At 40.5% G+C, this 25,891-nt stretch overlaps 2 protein-coding genes across 5 annotated transcripts in view; one reads left to right on the forward strand and one right to left on the reverse strand.

The window, feature by feature from the left end:
- Positions 1-9,284, forward strand: part of BBOF1 (basal body orientation factor 1) — a 36,246-nt gene extending 26,962 nt beyond the window's left edge. For all 3 annotated transcript variants that reach the window (XM_065941508.1, XM_065941506.1, XM_065941507.1), the window contains 4 exons: positions 4,231-4,305; positions 4,469-4,583; positions 8,039-8,094; positions 9,152-9,284. In XM_065941508.1, coding sequence (XP_065797580.1) covers positions 4,231-4,305; positions 4,469-4,583; positions 8,039-8,050 — 202 coding nt within the window. In that variant the 3' untranslated portion in view covers positions 8,051-8,094; positions 9,152-9,284. The remainder of the gene's footprint in view (positions 1-4,230; positions 4,306-4,468; positions 4,584-8,038; positions 8,095-9,151) is intronic.
- Positions 3,946-25,714, reverse strand: ALDH6A1 (aldehyde dehydrogenase 6 family member A1). 2 transcript variants are annotated; one of them, XM_065941504.1, is made up of 12 exons: positions 25,502-25,714; positions 18,164-18,223; positions 15,716-15,790; positions 15,383-15,544; positions 15,077-15,155; positions 14,384-14,686; positions 13,118-13,239; positions 11,531-11,720; positions 11,152-11,333; positions 9,665-9,844; positions 9,292-9,390; positions 3,946-7,488 (listed from the first exon to the last, which is right to left on the reverse strand). In XM_065941504.1, the coding sequence occupies exons 1-12, from the start codon at positions 25,553-25,555 to the stop codon at positions 7,384-7,386; spliced, it is 1,611 nt and encodes a 536-aa protein (XP_065797576.1). In that variant the 5' UTR covers positions 25,556-25,714; the 3' UTR covers positions 3,946-7,383. The 2 variants fall into 2 exon arrangements, with proteins under 2 accessions (XP_065797576.1, XP_065797577.1); XM_065941505.1 differs by lacking the exon at positions 25,502-25,714 and adding an exon at positions 21,131-21,337.
- Between the last annotated feature and the right edge of the window lie 177 nt (positions 25,715-25,891).

Genomic DNA, 25,891 nt, shown 5'->3' on the forward strand with positions numbered 1-25,891 from the left:
ATGACTACTGGAAAAACCATAGCCTTGACTATACGGACTTTTGTCCAGAGGGTATTTAGGCAACACTAAGGAGAAACTTCCTGGCTTGAGGAAATTTGGTGATGATAGAGAGTAATTCAGTTCAGGTCAGTCACTCAGCCATGTCCGACTCTTTGCAATCCCATGGACCACAGCACGCCAGGCCTCTCTGTCCATCACCAACTCCTGGAGTCTACTCAAACTCATGTCCATTGAGCCGGTGATGCCATCCAACCATCTCATTCTCTGTCGTCCCCTTCTCCTCCTACCCTCAATCTTTCTCAGCATCAAGGTCTTTTCAAATGAGTCAGCTCTTGGCAATTGCAGCCAGCCTGTTCTTTTCCTTCTTCAAGCGTTTCTTTTCCTATTTCTCGAGCTTCCTAGTAATCTCAGCAGCCACTTCCTCTGCCTGAACCATTGCTTCCTTCATGACATCGATTCTTTCAGGGAATCTCTCCAGTCTCATAGAAGGACAGCCACTCCTCAACTTGTTCTCAAAGCTTCTCCCCAAAAACACTGCTGGGCACCTCAGAGAAGCAATTGATTAGTGAGGCAATACTGCATTTGTTTGCCAGGTATCGGGAGATGTGACCTTTGTTCTTGGCAGCTGCTCGGCCAATGAAGGTAGAGTGGAAAATGAGTCTGTATTTTGGGCTGTTACCCCTTGTCTTTAAGGCTCTGGAAACTTGGTCCCTTTGCTGGGCCCAGGGAATCACTCAGACACCAGGAGTGGCCATATGTCTCTGCTTTTTAATATGCTGTCTAGGTTGGTCATAACTTTCCTTCCAAGAAGTAAGCGTCTTTTAATTTCATGGCTGCAATCACCATCTGCAGTGATTTTGGAGCCTGAAAAAATAAAGTCTGCCACTGTTTCCACCATTTCCCCATCTATTTGCCATGAAGTGATGGCAACACTTAGTTTTCTGAGCATTAGTTCAGAAACATTAGTTTCTGAACACTTAGTTTTCTCAACATTAGTTTTCTGAATGTTGAGCTTTAAGCCAACTTTTTCACTCTCCTCTTTCACTTTCATTAAGAGGCTCTTTAGTTCTTCACTTTCTGCCATTAAGGGTAGTGTCATCTGCATATCTGAGGTTATTGATATTTCTCTCGGCAATCTTGATTCCAGCTTGTGCTTCCTCCAGCGCAGCATTTCTCATGATGTACTCTGCATATAATTTAAATAAACAGGGTTACAATATACAGCCTTGACGTACTCCTTTTCCTATTTGGAACTAGTCTGTTGTTCCATGTCCAGTTCTAACTGTTGCTTCCTGACCTGCATACAGATTTCTCAAGAGGCAGGTCAGGTGGTCTGGTATCCCCATCTCTTTAAGAATTTTCCAGTTTGTTGTGATTCACACAAAGGCTTTGGCATAGTCAATAAAGCAGAAATAGATGGTTTTTCTGGAACTCTGTTGCTTTTTTGATGATCCAGTAGATGTTGGCAATTTGATTTCTGGTTCCTCTGCCTTTTCTAAAACCAGCTTGAACATCTGGAAGTTCACGGTTCACATATTGCTGAAGCCTGGCTTGGAGAATTTTGAGCATTACTTTACTAGCATATGAGATGAGTGCAATTGTGGGGTAGTTTGAACATTCTTTGGCATTGCCTTTCTTAGGAGTTGGAATGAACACTGACCTTTTCCGGTCCTGTGACCACTGCTGAGGTCACAAATTTACTGGCATATTGGGTGCAGCATTTTCACAGCATCATCTTTCAGGATTTGAAATAGCTCAACTGGAATTCCATCACCTCCACTAGCTTTGTTCATAGTGATGCTTCCTAAGGCCCACTTGACTTCACATTCCAGGATGTCTGGCTCTAGATGAGTGATCACACCATCTTGATTATCTGGGTCATGAAGATCTTTTTTGTAGTTCTTCTGTGTATTGTTGCCACCTCTTCTTGATATCTTCTGCTGCTGTTAGGTCCATACCATTTCTGTCCTTATTGAGCCCATCTTTGCATGAAATGTTCCCTTGGTATCTCTAATTTTCTTGAAGAGATCTCGTCTTTCCCATTCTATTGTTCTCCTCTATTTCTTTGCATTGATCACTGAGGAAAGCTTTCTTATCTCTCCTTGCTATTCTTTGGAACTCTGCATTCAAATGGATATATCTTTCCTTTTCTTCTTTGCTTTTCGCTTCTCTTCTTTTCACAGCTATTTGTAAGAGTAATTAGTAATTAGAAATAAAGTTTAATCTCAAGGTTAAATTATGATGAGCCTTAAAAACCATGCAGAAAATTCTGAACTTTGTAATATAGATTCTGGAGTAATGCAGCATAGTTTTCTTCTCTGCCTTGGAGGAATACAAAAAACAATAAGCCATACTCTTAAATGATTCTCCTACTGGAAGGGTTTGTGTCATTGTTCTCAGAGCTGACCTTAACCTAACACACTGACAGGTATGATAGATCGAAGGACATATATAGAGCTGGGACTGGCAGAAGCTGCTGCACAGCCCTGGGCATGTGTGGTGAGGGATTTAAGCAAGAGTAGAGGCAGTTGGAATAAAGAAAAGGAACAGACACACTAAGGAAGAAAAAGCAGGACATGGTGATAAAGGATAAAAGGAATATGAAGAAACTAAGTGTTTAAGATTTTTAGCATAAGAGGGCTTCCTTGGTGGCTTAGCCAGGTAGATCCCACGTCTTGGAGCAACTAAGCCCTTTGCCACAACTATAGATCCTGTGCTGGAGAGCCTGGGAGCTGCGACTGCTGAGGCCACGTGCCCAGCTGCCAAAGCTGGCGTGCCCTGGAGCCTGTGCTCCACCCTAAGAGCAGCCACGGCAATGAAAGGCCTGCGCACTGCAACTAGAGAGTCATCTCCACTCGCCACAACTAGAGAAAGCCCACACAGCACACCCACGAAGACCAGCACAGCAATGAAGACCGGCACAGTCTAAATTAAAAAAACAGATTTTTTGCTTAAGAAATGAAGGTGGTATGAAAGGCAAATGAAAAATATGGAAAATCATACTTTCCATGTGGAAAAATATGGAAATATTTCCATAAAAATTTATGGAGATATTTAAACTTTATTTAATTCATCAATTCATTTAACATAATACATATTGAATGCCATATATATTGGAGAAGGAAATGGCAACCCACTCCAGTATTCATGCCTGGGAAATCCCACATACAGAGGAGCTTGGCGGCTATGGTCCATGGGGTCGAAAGAGTCGGACACGACTGAGTGACACAACAATTTATTGAGGATATAGTGTTAAGCAAATAAAGACATCATGCTTGATTTCAGGGAGTTTATGATCTACATGGGAAGAAAAATATTGTTCAAGTCATTACACAAAGAAAAATACCACTCTGACATAGGTTCAAAGGAGTGGTATTTAGTGGTAAAAGAGCCTAGATTAGGGGAGTCTGACCTAATTGAGATTAGAAAAAGTCTCTGAGGAAGTAAAAGCTTGAGTTGACCTCTGAAGGGAAACAGGAACAAAAGGGAGGTGGAAAAAGCATTCTGGGCAGAAGAAATACAAGTAGTATTTTCAGTGATGAACTGGAAATCAACATGATTCTAATTTGAAAGTGGGCTTCACAGAGTTACAAAAGTTTTAGTAGGTTGATTTGCCAGCAAATAAAGACACACCCCACTCCTAAAACTTGTGCATATGAAAAAAAGTGCATATGAAAGCAGCATAACCCCATTCAAAATCTGGCTATATTAAATAGCCCCAAAATAAAGCAGATTTATTCAGGGAAAAACACAATACTCAGAGAGATACTCAATAGACAGAATGTGGGCCGTCTCAGAGGGCGAGAGGGCCTATTTTCCTGTTCTTAAACTAGATTTCCCAAAGCATTAGGAAAAACTTTCATACTGGGTCTATCTCCATTGGGTAACTTTCTTGTGTTTTGAGATTCTTTTTGTGGGAAGGGAATTTTTTGCACTTGCTTTTGGTCAGTAGTCTAGTTCAACCTTGCCCATCACAATTAGTATCTGTTGTATGAATATCATGATTATATTCATAAATATTTCCATTTCTTAAAGTCAGTGTCTCAACTTTAGGAGAATGTAAGTTTTAATTAACTTGCCTAATATACTGTCTCTGTGTGTGTATAATAGCATTTTTGAAAATTAGAAACCCATCCAACTGAAACATTTCCCTTTAGCAGTTTTAAAAGTATAGTTGAAATACATGGCATGTGATGACACTGCCTCAGTGTGAACATATCCCCACTACAGGAAATACAGCCAGAGTTCTAGACCTCCAGTTCCAGACTATGTTGTTCCTGACGATGAAACAACAAAGGAGTTTGGGTAAGCTCTCTTGACAAGTCAATGAATGTGAGCCTGATCGCAGTGGTGGCTGTGGACATCTTATACATACAAGAATTGAGTGAGAATAATGTAAGTCTTTTTTTTTGAACCAAGTTCCACGTGTGTACAGTTGTTGACAAGTCTCAATTTGTCACTATTGTAGGGATGAAAGTAAGTTTCAAGATCAAACGTTCATCACCCAGCAAGTGCCAATCTTAAACTCTACTGGTGAACTGTTGATACGCAATATTCAGAAAGGATCACAAGAGTCTGACACAGTAAGGAGCTATAATCTAACCAAACAATACATGTAACTGTTCCTCTTCCTCATGCAGCTTCTTCTAAGTCACAGTTCTTTTCTCACTAGCCAGTTCTCAGGGATCAGTGAAACGAGTAATAACATTAGTATGAGATTGTGGACCTTTTTTTTTTTTGGATTGTGGACATTTTAATAACAATGTCCATATTAAGGAAAGCATATATTTAATACAAATGCATATTTGTGTTTTTAGTGTGGAAAACCTGTAAGTTGCCTTTTGAAATATATAGCCCAGCTAAAATATGTACTATCATTTATGTAAGAATAAACATAATGACCATGTACCTCTTGGCTTTGTACAGAGCTGGGAAGCTGAGTCACTACAGGCTAGCAGATAAAGGCATTATAAGGAAGTTTGGTACCATAAGAAAATAATAAAACAAAAACAGGGATTCTTTTCAAGAGCTTTTTACTCATAATTTGTTGTACATAATCAATGAGTACAATGTAGAATCTGAGAAATTTCAAATGAGGCCACTTTTTTAGCTGCTACTAGCATGAACTGTACAGATATTTTTTTACATCTAAGAAATAAGAAACTCTTCTGCATAGCAAATAGCTAGCCAAATGAGTTGATTCTAATTATAGCAACACAGTTCTGATGAGTTAGTATTTCTTAAAGAGTGATTTCCCTTAAATATAAGGAAAACTTAGGTGTTTCTGAGATTATATTTAATTCCACTTGGAATTTAGACAAAAATGACCTTTCATTCAACCCAGCCTGTAGTTGTTGGACTGGATTAAGTAGAACTATCAGTTGCCAGCTGTAAGAAGAGATAAAACAAGGAGCATTCTATTACAAAATTATACAATTCTATTGTTTCACCTTTAGGAAGGCAGACCTCCCCCCTAAAAAAAATGGGCCAGTAGGGTCATAAAACAGATTTTATTAAAGTTCAATCACCTTAAGTGATTGAAGGTTATGACATTCTATCTAGCAGGTGGTGGTAATATTAACCCTAAAATCCAGAGTACACAAACATTTTCAAGGTTTTTATCATCCTTAATTCATTAAATAACCCCCATGGAATAGGTTAGTATTATCTATGTAACTAATGAGGAAGCAGAAAAATTAATGACCCACATCATCTGCCTGACAACCAGAACTCTTATCAGAAATGAGAAGCTTTCTCCTAGTTCAGTGGGTGAAGACCGTATCAGAAAGACAGGATTCAGCCAGCATGAGCAGAAAGAATCTATTCTGTTTAGTATATAAATTTCTGTTCTGACTTAAAGTCGAGCTATAGCAAAGAAACAAAAAGCATAAAGATGTTTGCAGAAGAGCTGTCAATGCATTTCTTCTACTACCTCACACATAGAGAGCTTTGAAATGTCTTAGGCCCTAATCAGTTAATTTACATTAAGGGTTCCTTCATTAAAAAGTATCACAAATGAGAAATGCAGGCAAGAGAAAAGCACAATATAAGAAATTCAGCAGGTAGTTATCAGGTTAGACTTACTTTAGGTAAGAATTTTGCTCACACTTGAAGAACACTTGAGTTTGAAGGTTTTGGGTCTCTACTCCAGAAAGTGGGAATTTTGTTTTCCCCTTCCAAACTGGAAGAATATTTTTAGGAAGAATTTTTGTCTTGGAGAATTTAACAGTGTTACCCAAGGTTGTATCTTTAAGGGTGGTTCATTTTCTCTGACCCTTTGTTACTCAGAATAGAGTACCAGGGGTCCTAAGAAATGTTCTGTTCTTGTCCATTATACTTATTTAGTCAGGATTAATTTGATTTCAAAGTGCAGAACAGTGGTTAAAACTTGTTTTCAGAAATAAACTTTGGAAGAGAAAAATATTGTAAAACATATAGGTAATGTTTCTTCAGTTTCTTGTTCAACCAATGAGAAAAGGGCATTGCCTTTTTTTAAAACCATTAATCATTTCTCAATAAATGCAAGATCCTGTTGAACATTAAAAAAAAAGAGTCTGGCTGACTTTCATGGTTGGAACACCTCTTGATTTCTGGGTCTAATATAACTTTTGAAATAGTTTTCTTAAAAACAAAACAAAACCTGCTGGCATCTAAATTAATGACTGAAGCACTAATTAATGATTACTGAAGCAAACCCTGAAATTTAACACTTGGCACAAACAACAAAAAGTTGATTTATCCACAAAATTGAGGTATCCATAGTAAGTGGTTTTTAAGAAGCAGGAACAGTGACAACGGTAGAATTTGTGATCATGAATCACTAGGACAAAGTGGCATTCAGCAGGAAAGAAAGCAGCAGTCGTCACAACTGTGGCATAAGCAGAGATGGATTATGTCTTTGTAATGTGGGATAAATGAGAGGCTCAGCAAACCCTGGCAGAGGGGTCTGACCCACTGGCATTTATGTAGGACTGTGTTTGAGGATCAACCAAAGGGTGAATTATTTTTGACCTACGTCTGCATCCAAGAGCTCCTCTTCCTTGGGAGATCTTCTTTACACACACTAATGTTCCCTTCACGTCATTCATCAGAAATGGGGAGAATTTTTAGAAAACAGGTCTAAGCTCTTATTCCAGAGAAGCATTTCACAGTTAGAACAGTGACCTCAAAAATAAAATTATGAAGAGTAAGTGAAAATCTGGTTTCAGAGTTACACTAGGAGTCTCCCTATTAGCAACTTAACAGGGGTCAATGGTCCTGAGAAAGTTTTTAGTTGCAAGGTATTCCAATCCCAGGGATCTGATCCGAGTAAAGTAGGCAGTTGGAGTTGGTCAAGAATAAACTGATTACTCAGTATGCACCGAGTCTGGAACAGACTTGTTTCTAACGGCCCATGGTAGGCATGACTACAGCAGGTGAGGAAAGAGAAGCATCTTCTTCTTTCCACTGAGAAGTGATAGTCTTTAGCTGAGTGTAGAATTGGATGCCCTACAGAGAACAAAGAAAAAAAAAGAGTTATCATTATATGCCTGGGGTTTCATGATTCTTCTTTTAATCAACTTTTGAAGGAGGTATTGTGAAATGCTATTCATGTTCCTACTTGCAGAATAGGTGCAACCAGAATTCAATATATTATTCATGAGATAATCTACGTAAAACACTTCACATATTACCTGGCACATAGTAAAGAGTCAAATCTTAGCTATCATTATGCTAAAACTAGCCAAGAACATCTAAATGGAAAAACTGGACAATGTAAACTGTTAAACTTGTATTTATCTTATAAGAATAGGCTTGAGCAAAAGAGAATAGAGTGTGCAAATTTAACACACAAAATTACTAGCAACCTAGAAGAGTACTGATAGAACACAACTCACTAGTTTGATTAAAATATACCTCTAGAATTAAATAGACAAAATCTGGGCCATGTTAATATAGTGAAAACAATTTTAGAGATTATTACATATTTTCAATATAAGATACAACTAAAGTTTACATTTTATTATGTAAGAATGATACCTTTATGTCTTCTTTACAGAATGAAAAATAGCAATTTAGTTACCTAAGGATTTAAGACTTCAAACTCTGCATAAGGTCAGTCTTTTACTCTATGAAGCCTCACTGCTGCTTCACTTACTAGAGTAACGTACAGTAATTAAACAAAGGCATGGGGGGTTGGGGAAAAAACCCCAAACCAACAAACTTTTAAGCAACAGTTTTACTCTGCTTCCCTTGAAATGTTTAATAGTATCAAATTAATCATTTTACAAAGGCTGTGACTAATGCACAAATTGGATAATCCATCTTGAAACAACCAGTGTTGTCTTAACCAGTTGGCCACACTGTCATACTCTGCTATGTAATCCCACCGTTAATTTATTATTAACCTATAAAGGGAGACCTGTATAGAAAACAAGTAATTTTTTACTGAAGGTTCCAAAACCGCTGTATTTCTGTGGAACTACAAAGAACTTTTCACTAGGCCATTTGTCCAACACGTATTTGGTTACTTGCTCTGGTGCTACATCCTTCAGATAATAATAATTACAGTGTGATAAGGGCTTCTTAACATGAGTTAAACAGTCCCATTGACTTGCCTCTGTCTACCTCTCTAACCTCATCTCTTACTACTCTCTTCCTCATTCACTCATTGGGCTCCAACCCATTTCTACTGTTTGATCGTGCCATGCCTGGTCTTGCTTTAGGGTATATGCACAAATTGAAGGATGTGACAATGGTGGTAATTTGGTTCCAGATCTGCTTTATATAGTTATTTTTTATTTGATGCTATACTTATAGAATTTATTATATTTAGAATATTGTTTAATATACAGAAGGTGCTCAATAAAATTTTTAGTAAATGAGTGACTGTAACAGGAAATGTGTGGTGGGAGCACTTGAGGGACCTACCCAACCCAGCACTGGAGGGGATGGTGGTCAGAGGTGACTTTCTTTAGCAAGTCCACACTTTAAACTGGTGGTTAACAGTCAGATGAAGGAGGGTAGAAAGGGGATGTAGGAAGAAAGGGTCATAGGCAGAGGAGAGGGCATGTACAAAAGCTTGGACTTACTCATGCTCTTCCCCCAAAACTGTTGCCTTGAGTTATTCAGGAAATAGCAAACTTTTATTAACTTTTATATCTTTTCTAAGGAACCTACTGACAAGCACTGCTGAACAACATATATCCTCACAGAAGCTGCCAGCAGTCCCTTCCTTGCAGAATCCTTGTTCCTGAATATGTTCAAGCGAGTTTCTTAGAGGAAAAATATTTTTTTAAAACTTGAAGTTACCTGTTTGCCATAGAAATTGGTGTCTCCCCTGAAGGAAGCGCGAGAGCCGGTGAATGAGAACATTGGCAAAGGCACTGGAATGGGCACATTCACCCCAACCTAAAGCAGAACAAACCCATGTCAACCACTAAGAAAACGACTCCACAAAGGGACTCTCCATTTGGAAGCACAAGTGCTGGGCACCAGAGAGGCCAATTTAACTACCCACCTTCCACCCGATCCTCCATCCCATGAACTTTTATTCCTGAGGAAGAAACGGGGCATCAAGGGAGAGCAAAGGGCAGTGACTGATCACTGTTTAATTTAACCTTCTCCCCTTACACAGGAAACTGTAAATGGCTACAAGAATCTCCCAAAAATTCTGTTCACAAACCTGTCCAACATCCACCAGGTGGGAATATTTCCGAGCAGTAGCTCCATTGGTGGTGAAGATGGCTGTCCCATTTCCATATGGGTTGTCGTTTACAATCTTGATGGCTTCATCCAAAGTGTCTGTTTCCAGAACTACAAGAACTGGGCCAAAAATCTCCTCCTTGTAACAGGTCATGTTTGGCTGCCAGGAGTGATGCATTGGAAAAGAAGTCAGTATATTTTGCTTATTTGGTATTTTATTACCCACAGCTTACATGCACAGTTTTTAGGTTAGTAATCTCTTTTCATTTTAAATCACCTGTAAAAAAAAAAAAGTCCTTTCTTGCCATGTTGCATCTTCCAAGCTACCAATCATAAGTAACTTGAAACTTGTATTTCTATAATGACATAACTACAGTCCTTTCTTTTATGCACTGTATTTTTTGATCTCATGACCCATCACTAGCTTCCTGATTTATGCCTGTACTACTTGTTTACACAACTGTTATGTTACTGAAAAGCTACCTGAAAATTCATTTTAGAAATCAAATATTTATTAAAAATATAACAGGAGAATTTTTCTATTTAAAGAAATCCTGTGGTAAGTTTTCTGTAACATAAATAACCCTTTCTCATTCATTCCTTTGCCTTCTAAATGAGTCAGTCCATTTTTATTTTGGTATCAGGTCACATTAAACATTCAAAACATCTTTCACCACTGCAGCTGTGTTTGTAGCTGGATAAGTGGATTTTTTTCTCAGTGATTCTGTGGCAAGAAATCTCATAATTTCTATTATACCTAGATTCAACTCTTGATTATTCAGGATTATAATAGGAATAGTGGGGATATATGAACTTCAGAAAAAAAAACCCTCATTAATTTTAGATAAGCAACTTTCAGAGTTTTGATAAATATAAAAATTGACACCAATTCTTTCTTTTGTTGCTTTCTGGTGAAGATGCAGGTATTCAATAAACACTGAAAGTGAAGTGCAAGTGTTAGTCACTCAGTCGTGTCCGACTCTTTGCAACCCCATGGACTCTACCCTGCCATGTTCATCTGTCCATGGAATTCCTCAGGCAGGAATACTAGAGTGGGTTGCTATTCCTCCTCCAGAGGCTCTTCCCAACCCAGGGATTCAACCTGGGTCTCCTTCATTGCAGGTGGATTCTTTACTGCTGAGCCAGTACTGGGAGGGCTCAATAAACACTGGGTGGTTGATATATTGTATTTGTGACAGAGGCTATTTATCCCTGCAAAGCCAAAAATATTTACTCTTTATCCCTTAAGGGAAAGTCTTCCAACCATTGATATAGTGGAAAGAGGTTGGGAGTCAGGAGGGGTGACTCATTTGGACTTGAGATAAAATAATTGAGTAATTCTGGCAAGAGATGAGGTCTCTAGTCATTAAATGTCTTCATTTATAAATTAGAGGAATAAGATTCCATTGTCTCCAGTGGTGCCTTCAGCTCACATGTTTGTGAAATAAATAATTTAGAGTTGTTCACCTTGACATTTGAAATGATGGTTGGCCCAACAAAGTTCCCATTTTCATAACCTTTGACTTTAATACTTCGCCCATCAAGAAGGATGGAAGCTCCTTCCTTTGTTCCACTATCAATCAGATTACAGACACGCTCTTTTGCCTGGGGGGTGATCAGAGGGCCAAGATCAGCTCCAGGCTGGTCTCCTGTAAAACAACACAGAAGTATTTAAGGTCTTTATGAACATAAATGATGAGTGATAACTAAAGATGAATCTGAATGGCAAGTAATCCAGTACAAAGAGAGGCAGTGATAAGAATAAACATGATTGCTCCCACTGGACAAGGCCAATGCAAAAACCCAGAGCTTAGTGCTAGAGATGCAAAGTCTAAAAATTGGTTACCTGCATTGACTCTTAGTTTTTTGGCACGTTCTACCAGCTCTGGCAGCCACTTCTTAGCTTCTCCCACAAGGATTGCTGTTGAAAGAGCCATGCAGCGCTGACCAGCAGCTCCAAATGCTGCCCCAACCAACTGGTTCAGGGTATTTTCCTTATTTGCATCTGGCATGACTACTCCATGGTTCTTGGCTCCCTAAGGAAATACAGAAAGTACATGAATCTTCCTTGGTAAAATACAACTAGGCTAAGAAATTAAAGAGTCTAAGTTTTCAGATGAGAATTTAAGAAAAGGACTTGAGAATTTATCCTATGTTGCTTTGAAAGGAGATTTATTATTTTGAAATTGCATAAGTCCTGGTAACACTGAGTAAAGTCTCCAAGTTACTTTTTCTTCATTTTCTCAGCTGAAAGCCTGACAGGTGTTTGTTTAGATCAAAACTTTTTTTTAAAAAAAAACCTACCCCAAACAAAATACTGTCTAAATTATATTCAGATTGACAGGGTAAACACTTCATCCAGGAACCAAGGAGAACTCCCTTCTCTTTTCTAAGTTAGGTAGGAAAGAATCTGTTGTTTGTTAGGGTTTCTAGTTATATGAAGAGCGATGTAAACAAAGGGTTTCCAGTAGCCAGCTGAAAGGCAAAACAGGAGGGAGACCTCCTGATAGATAATTTGTAGAAAGAAGTTCCCCTAATTGACTTGTTTATAGACACACAGTCTCATAAATTTCTATACAGGATAATACAGGGTCATTTCCACATATTTATAGATATAGCTATAGTTGAACACATGAATATATACCTTGTCTGCTACTTAACTGTATCGCGTTACACAGAGTATTAACGTTAGACACAAAATTCATTGACGAAATGTAGTGAACTGGCAGGGGCATAAATCAAATTGGCCAAAATACATCCAGCCATGAAAAGAAATAAATGGGCATATTATGAATAGTTTCTAAGCCTGTGGATAAGTGGCTTCCCTTTCTGCAATATTAGTGGAAGGGTAAGAATGGCAACTGGACATTATATTTAGTATAAATGACCACAAAGTATTTGGCAAGGATCTAGTTACTAAGGAACAGCAAAACTGTGCAACCAAGTAAACCACACTCAGATATCATACAGGGATATTTGGCTCTTTACTAAACCACCACCACCACAGTGCCTTAAATAGCCTGGACTCTTAGGGAAGATCATATCTTTAACATTAGTAGTTAGGATTTGCCCTAAAGGCAGGAAGGATGAGGACTAGCTGAAACCATGGGCTGAAGGAAGAAACAGGGCCAGAAACACAATTTTGGGCTAGAGCCCAAAGAATCTGAATATCTTTCTTCAGGAGAAATGTGACTTTATCACCGAGATTACCTGGATAAAATAAAAGATTTATTCAGATTAAATTAAATTAAATTTATTCTCAGTATAAAACTCATCACAACGTTTGTGGTTAAAGTGAAGACAACCAGGATGAAATGTGAATAAAGAAACACTGGCATTAGAGTGGGATGAGTGGTCCCTCTGCTGAAGGGCTTTTTCCAGGTAATTTTAATACATAAAACAGAATTTGGGGGAAAAAGGAATAAGAAGTCACCATATTGGCTTGAACTCTCTTGCCATGTCTTGACCCTCGCTCGAAGATGTACTCTCCTGCCTGGTTGGAGCCCACAAAGCTGATTGCTTTGATATCCGGATGATCACAAATAAAATTTACAGCTTTAAGAAGAAAATAAATGATTATCACAAAAGAAGAAGGGGCTATGGGCTTCTCAGAATAGCAAATATGTCCTTTTCTCACTGCTATGAATGAGAAGTTTCATACTTTTGTTTTCTTGCCCTGGAATCCCCTTTTGGAGTTCTGTCCTTGTTCTCTTAAATTCTTTTTTTTTTTTTTTTGGTCACGCAGCACCATTAGTTGGATCTTAGCTCCCCAACCTGGGACTAAACCTGCGCCCTCTTCCCGCCCCCCCCCCCCGCCCCCCGCAATGGAAGTGCAGAGTCTTAACCACAGGACCACAAGAAAAGTCCCTCTCTTAAATTCTTTAAACTACCAATTCTATTTAACCTCTTCTTTTTCATTATTTTTCCCAATTGCTAGTCCAGAATTTTTACTTTAACTCAGAAGGTTACAACTCCTATTTTCCTCCAAAATAAAAGCCTTTCAATACTTGACTCCTCCTTTTGTCTTTTATGAATATTTCCTCAACTGTCACTTGCACTGGAACTCTCAGATATTACTGTGCCCTCATGTGAGAGGCAAGAGAGCACAGTATTTAAAAGTAAAAACCATGGTTGGCCTGTTTAGGTATACACATCCCAACTTTTGACAGTTTCCAGCAACATGACTTTGGGCAAAATCAGCTAATTTCATTATGCCCCAATTTTCTCATCTGTAAAATGGGAAGATAATAGTACCTACCTGAAAGAGTGATTGTAAAGATTAAATGAGACAACAGATGGAAGGCATTGGGAACAGAGAGCTTGAAACAAGGAAGCACTTTTTTAAGTATCAGCCATTATTACATGAATCAGAAGGACTTCGGTACCTCTGCGGTCTATAAATTCTGAGTTAAATAATGTAAGTCCCCTCAGTATTGAAATGAAAACTTTCTCTTTAATTTTACCTATCTTGCCCCAACCATAGTTATTTGTCCTAATCTATTCTGTAGGGCAAGAAGCACTGCTACTCCCCAGTTAGTTACCTTAGCACAGAGATGGCAAAACAGTCAACAAACATTTCTTCAAACAAGGAGGTTACCTATTATTAGTAAATCCTTTCATCCCTAAAACACCCCATCACTGACTCAACACTTTGGCTTTTGGTCGCCAGATTAAGGGCCAGGTCCAGAGGGGCAGGTACCTTCATGTTGTCCATGGATGATATTCAGCGTTCCATCAGGGGCACCAGAGTCCTGAAACAACTTGGCAAGAAGCATAGTTGCTCCAGGCACTCGCTCTGATGGTTTCATCAGGAAGGTATTTCCACACACCATGGCCATGGGAAACATCCAAAGGGGGATCATGGCAGGAAAATTGAAGGGAGCGATGCCTGCGCACACCCCCAGAGGCAGACGGTAGGAATAAAGGTCCATGTCTTTGGTGATGGATGGCATGGTCTCCCCTAGTATGAGGGACGTCACACTGCAGGCATGCTCAACCACCTCTGGAACAGAGAAGCAGCAGTCAGGCGGGCAGCTCTTCACACTGCCCAGTACCTAGCTTCATCATGCTCCAGTCAGCCCTGAGTGGCAAGGCCAGTGACAGACGGAGAAAGCACTGATTCGCTATGTGAAGAGGTTGCATGAAGTGAGATCATCTGAATGGGAAGGAGGCAGTGAAATGCATAAACCAACTGGAAGATCACTGCAGTACAATAATGAAGTAAACCAACAGCACAGATACCCAGGTACTGTCATTTCCCGCAAGTATTAGGATATCCTGGGATAGCAAAACCTACATAAAGGAAGCAGCAGTCCCCCACTCTGGGTGACTCTTATCTTCCTTTGCTTCTTCCCAATGTCCCTGAACTCCCCCAGAGGGACTCCCTGCTTACGAAGGCCTCGAAACACATCTCCTTCAGCATCTGCCAGGGTCTTCCCTTGTTCCAGCGTGATCAACCTGGCAATTTCTTTCTATGGAGAAAACACACAAATAGAAAACAACGCAAGGATGTGCCTTCCTTTAGTTCTCAGGCAGCCAAAAAAGAATAAAAGTCAGGAATCCCTGGAGGGAGAGAGCCATGATCTATGTCTCTCTGGATTGTACAGTTAAGGAGGGCAGCTGACAGGGCCTCTATGAATAGAGTGACAACTAGCACCGAAATAACACTTTGGGAAATTATACCATTCAGCTTTCTTACCAAGTTCTCTTTAATGAGTTGTTGATAGCGGAGCAGGACCTGCTGACGGCTTAATATTGAAGTGTCTGCCCACGCAGGAAAAGTACGTTTGCAGGAAGAAACTGCTGCATCCATTTCAGCCTTGGTGGACTGAGGGACCCGACCAATGACCTCATTGGTGGCCTGATGGAAAAGGCAGCACATCAATCATCCTTTGCCCCTGCCCCACCTTCTTCATATACTCACAGGGGCAGCGCTATGTGCTTCACAATAGAGACCCAGGTCCTTATTTTTCCCACTGTGTTCCCAGAATTCTAGGCTAGTGAGTTCAGGCCCCAAAGCAGCATTCCTTACGGGATTGTGGATGTCGATCCATTTGTCACTTTTGGATTCAATAAATTTCCCATCAATGAAGAGTTTTACAGTTGGCTGGGGGAGAAGAAAAATAAACACATACTTTGTATTAGTTAATTGCTTTACTTCTCTTTCCCTTTCACAAGGAGAAAAGAACTGGGGTTGATAACTGAATTTTCTGCTTTCTAGAAATGTCACCACTAGGAAAGAAACACACAATATACTCTTCTGTAGAGCTTATTAAGATGGGGCAGGACCTCTCAATACTGTGATCTCTCTGTAAATTGAAAATTCCCTGTAATTACACAGTGGAACTCCATGAGTAAACATATGTCACTGAGAAAGTGAAAGTCGACTCCATGAACTATAGCCTGCCAAACTCCTCTGTCCATGGAATTCTTCAGGCAAGAATATTAAAGTGGGTAGCCATTCCCTTCTCCAGGGGATCTTCCTGACCCAGGGGTTGAACCTGGGTCTCCTGCACTGCAGGCAGATTCTTTACCATCTGAGCCACCGGGGAAGCCCATGTTGCTGACAAGCTTATACTAAAAAAGCAGCAGACTCTGTGTTAACAAAGATTAGCTATTATGATTTGTTGGCCCAGTTGACTTTCTGGCACATTACCATGACCATGTCTTATTTTTATGATCAAAATATTCTTAAAAAACATTTCTGTGTGTAGCTTTTCTAAGAAGCAGCTTGTTTTCATTAAATTTTCAAATGTGGTCTCTGGGCCAAAAAAGGTGAAAGACCTCTTACACTGTTGGTGGGAATGCAAACTAGTACAGCCGCTATGGAGAACAGTGTGGAGATTTCTTAAAAAACTGGAATTAGAACTACCATATGACCCAGCAATACCACTTCTGGGCATACACACTGAGGAATCCAGATCTGAAAGAGACATGTGCACCCCAATGTTCATCGCAGCACTGTTTATAATAGCCAGGACATGGAAGCAACCTAGATGCCCAGCAGCAGACAAATGGATAAGGAAGCTGTGGTACATATACACAATGGAGTATTACTCAGCCATTAAAAAGAATTCATTTGAATCAGTTCTAATGAGATGGATGAAACTGGAGCCCATTATACAGAATGAAGTAAGCCAGAAAGATAAAGAACATTACAGTATACTAACACATATATATGGAATTTAGAAAGATGGTAACGATAACCCTATATGCAAAACAGAAAAAGAGACACAGAAGTACAGAGCAGACTTTTGAACTCTGTGGGAGAAGGTGAGGGTGGGATGTTTTGAGAGAACAGCATCGAAACATGTATATTATCTAGGGTGAAACAGATCACCAGCCCAGGCTGGATGCATGAGACAAGTGTTCGGGCCTGGTGCACTGGGAAGACCCAGAGGAATCAGGTGGAGAGGGAGGTGGGAGGGGGGATCGGGATGGGGAATACATGTAAATCCATGGCTGATTCATGTCAATGTATGACAAAAACCACTACAATATTGTAAAGTAATTAGCCTCCAACTAATAAAAATAAATGGAAAAAAAAATGTAAAAAAAAAAAGGTGAAAGACTACTATGTTATAATATGTGCATGCTTCTACCTCAACAGGATTTTGAGCACCAGTCCTTACAGATCAGGTTTAGTTACTGCAAATGGCTAACAGACAGTAGGTCTGTAAAAACAACTCTAAAGGTTGTAAAGAGGACAACCTTTGCGGTACGGTCAAGAAAACCTTTAGAAGTCACAAAAATGTTTGTATCTTTGGAAACAGTAATCCCAGTTCAGAAGGGAAATAATATAAAAGAAGTAAAAATAACAAAAGAAGATATAAATAAATGTTTGTTTTATAATAATGAAAAAAGGAATAAATTTAAATGTTATTTGGGAAAATTATTAGTTAATTCACACAATATCTACTTGATAGAATATTACATAGGCATTAAAAGTCATAGTCATGGTGGCTCAGGGGTAAAGAATCCGCCTGCCAATACAGGAGACATGGGTTCAATCCCTGGTCTAGGAAGACCCCACATGCCATGGAGCAACAAAGCCCGTGTGCCACACTATTGAACCTGCACTCTAGAGCCTGGGAGCCACAACTACTGGGCCCATGTGCCACAACTACGGAGCCCGAGTGCCTTAAAGCCCGCTCTCTGCAATAACAGAAACCATGGCAATGAGAAGCCTGCACACTGCAACTAGAGAGGAGCCCCGACTGGCCACACTAGAGAACAGCCTGGGCAGCAACGAAGACCAGCACAGTCCCAGATAAATAAAATTATTAAAAAAAAAAAACATAGTCATAAAGATCACTTTGCAATCCTGGAAGTGCTTACAACATAACAGACATAATGCAAGATAAGAAAATCAAGACAGAAAACTTCAGATAAATTCTGATCACAATGATGTAAAGAAAATACCCCCAAACTGTACTGGACTCCTTTTCAGAAGTCAACCTTTATTACCAAATAAACTCACCACTGAAGACGAAGAGAAGGAGGATGCTGGCTGCCAACTGGAATTCACCTTGGAAGATACCTGGGAGGTAAAAGAGTGATTATTTTGATAAATGAGAGCAGAAAATTATTAAAAACTTAGTGAATGGCCACTATCTGCTCAGTATTCTACTAGTTACTATGGGTATATGAAGAAGGACTTGGTGTTTGCTCTCAAGGGTCATATAGTCTTTAAAGAGAAAAGCTGTGAGGCTGTGAGACATAGCAAACTATGAGAGAACAAAAACTCATAACAATTCCGTGTTCAATTTCTAGAATAGTCCTCATTTAAAAAAAGTGTTTTTTGGTCATTAGACTGTATTTTTCTAGTTTTGGCCTGATAAATCTAAATCTAAAAATAAGAAAACACTTAAGATGGTGTCTAACACAATAGGTGTTGAATATAAGACAGTATATAACCAAGTGTCAAATGTATGTATAATATGCCCATACAAATACTTAAATACGAGAGTTCATAGTAGTTTTACTGGTAATGTAAAATTTGGGAGCAACTCAAAGGTTGGATGGGTGAACAGGGAAACTAGTATGGTATATTCAGATATTAGAATACTACTCAGCAATGAAAAGGAATCAATTATTGATAATGCAACATGGATAATTATAATAATTATAATGAGTGAAAGAAGTTAGACTTAAGAAGAGTACCTATATAAAACTAGAAAATGTAAACCATAGTGTCAGAAAGCAATTCAGTGGTTACCTAGAGATGATGGTGGAAGAAAAGATGAAGGTCTGAGGGATACATTTTGGGGCAATTAATATATTCACTATCTTGACTGTGATGTTTTCACAGGTGTATACAAATATTAAACATCAAATTATACACTTTATCTTAGATCAATTTTATTTTAATAAAGCTATTTTTAAAAATGCCACATACACCTAAGAGGAAAAGACTGTGTTATATTTAATAGAATTTAATCAGCAAATGGTTAGGGTGGGGGGATCAGTTAAAATAAAGTCACTCTCAAAAAATAGTTTGTATATATGCTAAGGAAGTTGATTTAAGAAATATAGAAGTCTAATCGAAGTGAGCAAACTAAAATACTCAAGACTGGAATATAAAAGGAAGGTGCAGTCTAATAACCTATTTCCTTATCTGAAGAGAGACCACGTTAACCAAAGAGTTTAGGGCTGCATAAAGTACAAGAATCTGTTTGTGTGCAGACAGCACTATCCAGAGGAAAAGGTGCTGGTCCTTTGGGCCAGCAGTCTGTCAAAATGCCTAGTCTGCGGCTTCTCCTTTCACCACAAAAGCTATTTCAAACCAGCAACACCCTCCTGGAGACCACCATGTCTTATAGCCACGTTCCCAATACCAATATAGTACCCGGTACACAATAGGTGTTCAATAGCTATATTGCCTGATGTTCCCCACCCCAGACTTGGTTAGGTGTATTTTTCTGTACACCTAGTAGTCAGTATTTCCCTACTGAGTTTATTTGTCTGTGTTGTAATAGCCTAGGTATTTGTTTTTTACCCCAAGACTATAAATTCCATGGGGACAGGTACAGCATCTTGTTTATCTACTTTATAGCATTACGAGATCAAGACTGTTCAGGTATGAAAAACAGCTAGCATATAGTTGGTGCTCATTAAACATTGCTAGTATTATTGTATTACTACAAATAGTTATTTGCTCACATTCCTTGCTATTTCAAAACATACCAATTTCCTTAAAATTTTCAACTCTGTTCCTTTCCCTCTCACTGAGCTGATCTTATTTTTTCTACTTCAGAGGAAACAGAAATCATGAGATGGAAACTTCCTCAACTTCCTACTAGCAACCCTACCAAACTGACCAATGCTCATGATCTTTTCCTTTTACCTCTTATAGAGAAGGCAGCTACCAAGGTTCATGAGGACAGAGTAACTGGGAGACAGAGGTGCACAGTCAACTTCTGACTGAAGTATGTCTGCCAATTTAAGGCTAATCTCTGAATCTGTGCTCTGAAGTCAACTCTTCCTCCTGCCTCAGACAATTCCACTGATTATCCTTTCTTTCCTGTATCTTAACCTCTCTCCATCCAATAATAAGGGTTCTCTATAAGAATTACCGTTATTTCTTCATCTCCCACTAGCTCCTCAATCAACTCCTACCTTTATGACTGAACACCAGTGACTTCCTCCATACCATGGACTCTTCCCAGTCCTTCTTGTACTTAAACTCTCAGCAGAGGTGAAGAGTTAACCAGACCACCTGTCCCAAATCCCCTTTCCACTTATATTCTGTGATGCCCTGGTATCTTTTCTATCTCTAGGGCCACATTTTCTCTGCCTCCTTTGTTGATTCCTTCTCCCATACCTGGCCTCTAACTGCTTGAGTTCCTGAACAAGGAGAGGTCCCAACTCTCCTTGGGTGATTTCATTAACACCAGTGGTTTAATTAGCTAGATCCTGGTGATGCCCAAACCTTTAATTCTTCACCAGAATCTTCCTCATCAGGTAATACTTACATAACTGTCTTCACCATATCTCTATTTGGATATTATTTAGGTCCATGTTGGAAAAGGCTGACTTCCTCATCATCCTCCCACCAACCAGCTCTGTTTCCTACAACCCACCTTTCAGTGAATGGGGCTCATATCCACCTAGGTGCCGAACCAGAAACTTAAATGTCACCCTAACTCTTCTCTCTCTCTCTCTCCTCAGTGAATCAAACAAGTCCTGGCAATCTGTCCTCCCAGAAGTCTTGGAAATGCAACCCTTTTCTTGCTCCCTCTTCTCACTCTACATCATTATTGTCTCTTACCTGGGTTTCCAAACAGGTAATGATTCCTAACAGGTCTCTCAGCCTTCAATCTTAAACCTCTGATTCTTGTTTCCACTCCAGAGCCAAAGGGTCTTTTTAAAACACAAACCTGGTCAGATCACTCCTTCGTTTAAAACCCACCAATGGCTTTCCGTTGTCCTTGAGATAAAGACTCACCTCGATGTTGCTTAGAAGACTCTACATAGTATCTTTACTTCTCTAGTTTGCTAGTTTGCTGCTCTCCTCCTTGCTCTCTCTATGCTCCAGGCATTCAGAACACGTCTTGTGCTCACACTGCCCTTGCACGTGCTGCTCCCTCTTGCCTGGAGTTGTTTCATCCCATTTGCTTGGCTCACGTCTATTCTTGAGCTCCCTATCACTTTGGGTACAGGTACAGGTCAGTTCTGTAGGCTTGCTAGTAGGAAGTTGAGGACGTTCTCATCTAATGGTTTTAGTCTCCTCTGAAGTAGAAAAAACAAGGTTAACTCCTGTGAGTGAGCGGTACAGTAGCAGAGTTGGAAGTTTTTAAGTCTCAATCTCAGGTCGAGGCTAAGTACCTGATTATGGAGTTCATAAAACACCTGAATTTCTCTAGTTCTCTTATCACACTAGAGAATAGCATTATTAAGTCTGTCTTCCCTTAGAACACTAGACAGTTAAGTCCTCATCACCTGGTGGCATTCCTGGACTAGAGTAAGCAATCAGTAATATTCTGCAGAATGAAAGAATGAGTATACACCCAAGCAATTGTGGGATATTAATTTTGCTTCATGTAAACTCTCTTACTGGCTTCTCAGGTGGTGCTAGTGGTAACGAACTTGGTTGCGAGGGCAGGAGACTTAAGAGGTGCGGGTTCCGGACTTCCCTGGTGTCAAGTGGTTAAGACTCCATGCTCCCAAAGCAGGGGGAGCAGGTTTGATCCCTGGTTGGGGAACTGAGATCCCACATGTCGTGTGACATGGCCAAAAAAAAAGAGAGACGCAGGTTCAATCCCTGGCTTGGGAAGATTCCTTGGAGGAGGGCACGGCAACCCACTCCACTATTCTTGCCTGGAGAATCCCATGAACAGAGGAGCCTGGTGGGCTACAGTTTATAGGTTCGCAAAAAGTTGGACATGACTGAAGTGACTTAACACATAAGCAAACTCTCTTATAGGGCAGAAAATGTACAGATCAGCCAAGGAGAGCATTCTAGGCCACTTAATTTTATTCTGTCACGTGCACATAGCCTCCCTGCTGTCAAGAGGTCATAGAAGGCACTACATCTGGTAAAATAAAACATTATCATTTAGTTTTTGACTAAATGATAGTCATTTAGTCTTTTCTTCATTTTCCAAGACACACTCATTACTACTGTTACTGAAAAGAACTATCCTATCTCCAGTCACACCAAACTTCTTGATCTCTAGATGTTTATTTCACACTTGCTATTTTCTTTGGCAGGAACTCCCTTCTCTGGCTAAAGGCCTCCTACTCTTGCAGTACTCAAACCGAAATCAACTCCTTTTGGAAGCTTTTCTACAATTGCACAGGTTGAGTTTGGGGCTCTTTCCCTAGGTTCCTGCAGTACTGTGTGCAGTCTTATTGTTTAGCAATTATTGCATTACAATAGGAAGGCTTTTGGTGAATATTTTACTTATATCTCCTTTCCCAAAGTTTGGGCCAGGTTCTGACACAGAAAGAGATGCTTAGACTTAAGTCCTGAATTCTCAGCAACATCAGTTACTAGCTGGGAAACCTTTAAGACTTTTAAGACTGCCGGAAGAAATATCAACTTTAAGACCTTTAAGACTGTCAGGGGAAATATCAACAACCTCAGATACGCAGATGATACCACTTTAATGGCAGAAAGTGAAGAGGAACTAACGAGCCTCTTGATGAAAGTGAACGAGAGCAAAAAAGCTGGCCTAAAACTTAACATTCAAAAAACTAAGAAGATGGCATCTGGTCCCATCACTTCATAGCAAATAGATGGGGAAAAAATGGAAACAGTGACAGACTTTATTTTCTTGTGCTCCAAAATCACAAGTGGATGGGTGAATGCAGCCATGAAATTAAAAGATGCTTGCTCCTTGGAAGAAAAGGTATGACAAACCTAGACAGTTTAAAAAGCAGGTATTAAAAAACAGAGACACTACTATGCTGATATAGGTCCATCTAGTCAAAGCTATAGTAGTCATGTATGGACGTGAGAGTTGGACAATAATAAACACTGAGCGCTGAAGAATTGACGCCTTCAAACTGTGGTGTTGGAGAAGACTCCTGAGAGTCCCTTGGACCGCAAAGAGATCAAACCCCAGTCAATCTTAAAGGAAATCAGTCCTGAATATTCACTGGAAAGACTGATGCTGAAACTGAAGTTTCAATACTTTGGCCACTTGATTCGAAGAGCCAACTCATTGGAAAAAACTCTGATGCTGGGAAAGACTAAAGGCAGGAGGAGAAGAGGACAGGATGAGATGGTTGAATGGCATCACTGACTCAATGGAGATGAGTTTGAGCAAACTCTGGGAGGTGGTGAAGGACAGGGAAGTCTGGCGTGCTTCAGTCTGTGGGGTCACAGAGAGTCAGACACAACTTAGTGACTGAACAACAACAACAACTTACTTCATTAATTCTAATCTTCACAGATATTCTCAAAACTAGGATGTGGTGGAGCTGGAATAGAATCCAAGTATGATTGTGAAGCCTGTGTTCTTTCCACTGTATCACTGAAGAAAGTCACTGAGTCATAGTAAGACCAGTTTTCTTTAAATGGGAGTGATAATATCTGGATTGCCAGAATCGAGACTACTCTGAAACTATCATGTTATAGTAACTCCTAATTGGCTTAGAATTATTATCTCTGTTCTTTTTCAGGTCAATGCAGAAGTTTCTGCAAATGAATCAGAAAAAAAGTGTTTATTTCCAAAATAAAGTACTTGGGGAGGGAGATTCTTTTCCTTGATACAAAGGACAACATAGTTTTTTTTAAGGCTTTCAATGACTTGTGATGGCAGAAGAGGCAAAGGAAAAAAAGCCAATTCAATAAAAGATTTCCAGGAGAAGTTGGTAATGGAAAATATAGGGTGGAAATTTTGTTTTCTGACTACAAAACAAAAAAAAAACACACCAAAACTTAGAAAAACAGAAACAGGATTACATCAAGAAATATGAGTTAGGCCAGATCATTTGACAAATCCTTCCAATCCATTCACACTGTCCCATTAAATAGCATATTTAAACAGGAACCTTTGCGGACTCTGCTAAGAATCTTAAAAATGCATAGTCTCTGGAGTAGAACTCACTGAACCTGATAAATACTAATGTTACCTATAAGCCCAAAAATACAGAAGTTCCCAAGCTGAACATGAGTAAAAAAAGCAAAGCTGTTTCTTGCAGGTTTGATAATGTTGCCTCATAATATAAGTCCTAGCTAGGCCTGAACAATGGGGAAAGGCTATGAACAGCTGGAAACAGCTACAGGCCTCAGGCATGTAGCTCCTGTAGCTCAACCACCTGTCCTTAGACTAGATTCAGAGAAGATCTGAACACCCCCATCCCATCCCAACCCCAGAGGCAGAGGTGCTTCGCTGGTGGCTCAGACGGTAAAGAATCCACCTGCCATGCAGCAGACCTGGGTTCGATCCCTGGGTTGGCAAGATCCCCTGGAAGAGGGCATGGCAACCCACTCCAGTATTCTTGCCTGGAGAATCCCATGGACAAAGGGGCCTGGCGGGCTACAGTTCATGGGGTCGCACAGTGGGACAAGACTGAGCGACTAAGCACAGCACAGCACAAGCTGACTCTGGGGTGGGAACTTGGAACTTACACTTCTTGCCTTCCTTGGTTCCCATTTTCTATCAGCTATTTTAGAAATGTTTAATTCTTTGCACGTGCTTGGAACAAACTGGGAGCATTTAACTATGTGTCCTTATTCAACGCCAACAAAACACTGTAACTCTGCCAGAAAGTTAAATAAAGTCTTGGCAAGCAAAGGTACAATAGTCCACAGCCTGTGGAACATGCAAAGAGCCATAGCTGGGGAAAACAGCTCAGCAAATGACTGCTTTTGGGAAAACGGAGTGAACATTCCGAGAAGGAGATTCAAAGTTCATTCACTGACCCCCGCCCCCAGGCTTTACCTCGGATTGCAGACCGTGAAGGAGGGTGGGGGAAGGGGACAATTTGGACGTTCCCGGCCCAATGCTAAGAAAGGTGACCAGAAGGGGAGCTTCTGGGGCAGAGAGGTGGCTGGTGCAGAAGTAAAAGGGAAGACGGTGGGTAAACCGACAGAGGTGAGGGCAAGGGAGTGTCGGCAGGGACCGGGCAAGCCTCGAAGAGGACAGTGGGCCAGAGCCAGAAAAGGAGGGAGGCTCAAGAATAAAAAGGCCAGGGTTGAGAGACCAGGGCTGGATCCAACGAAGGCGGGTACTGAGTGAGGTGTGGGACAGGGCCGCACAGGTCTGATGGGCACAGAGAAGGGTCAGCCATGAAGGGGCTAGCTCAGAGAGCGGATGGAAAGGACGAATTTCGAGCTTCGCAACCCCTTGGCGCCACCCTCACTCGCCTGCAGGATCCGGGCCCGCAATGCCGCCGCCGCCGCCGCCGCCACCGCCGCCATGGCTCTGAGCGGCCTCTTCTGAGTCCCCTGCACCTCTACAGTCTGAGACGATCCAGAAGCTCCGCTGCACCCAGGCCTCGCCTCTCCATCCTGACCCACCTCACTGGCGGAAAGGACAATCTCCCCTAGCCAATTACTCACCCTAACGCCGGACTCCGCCCCTCAGTCCCAGCCCTGGGGGAATACGATTGGTCAGAAGTGATAGCGCTCTCGCCCTGCTCTACCTCAACAAATTCTGTTGGCGGAGGTGTAGGGAAGACGCGGCGCGACTTGAGGTGTTCTATATCGAGCACATGAGGAAGACGCCCCCGAACTCGGAACTGCGATTGGCCACAG

Source organism: Muntiacus reevesi, chromosome 7 (assembly GCF_963930625.1).
Source record: "Muntiacus reevesi chromosome 7, mMunRee1.1, whole genome shotgun sequence".
Lineage (NCBI taxonomy): Eukaryota > Metazoa > Chordata > Mammalia > Artiodactyla > Cervidae > Muntiacus > Muntiacus reevesi.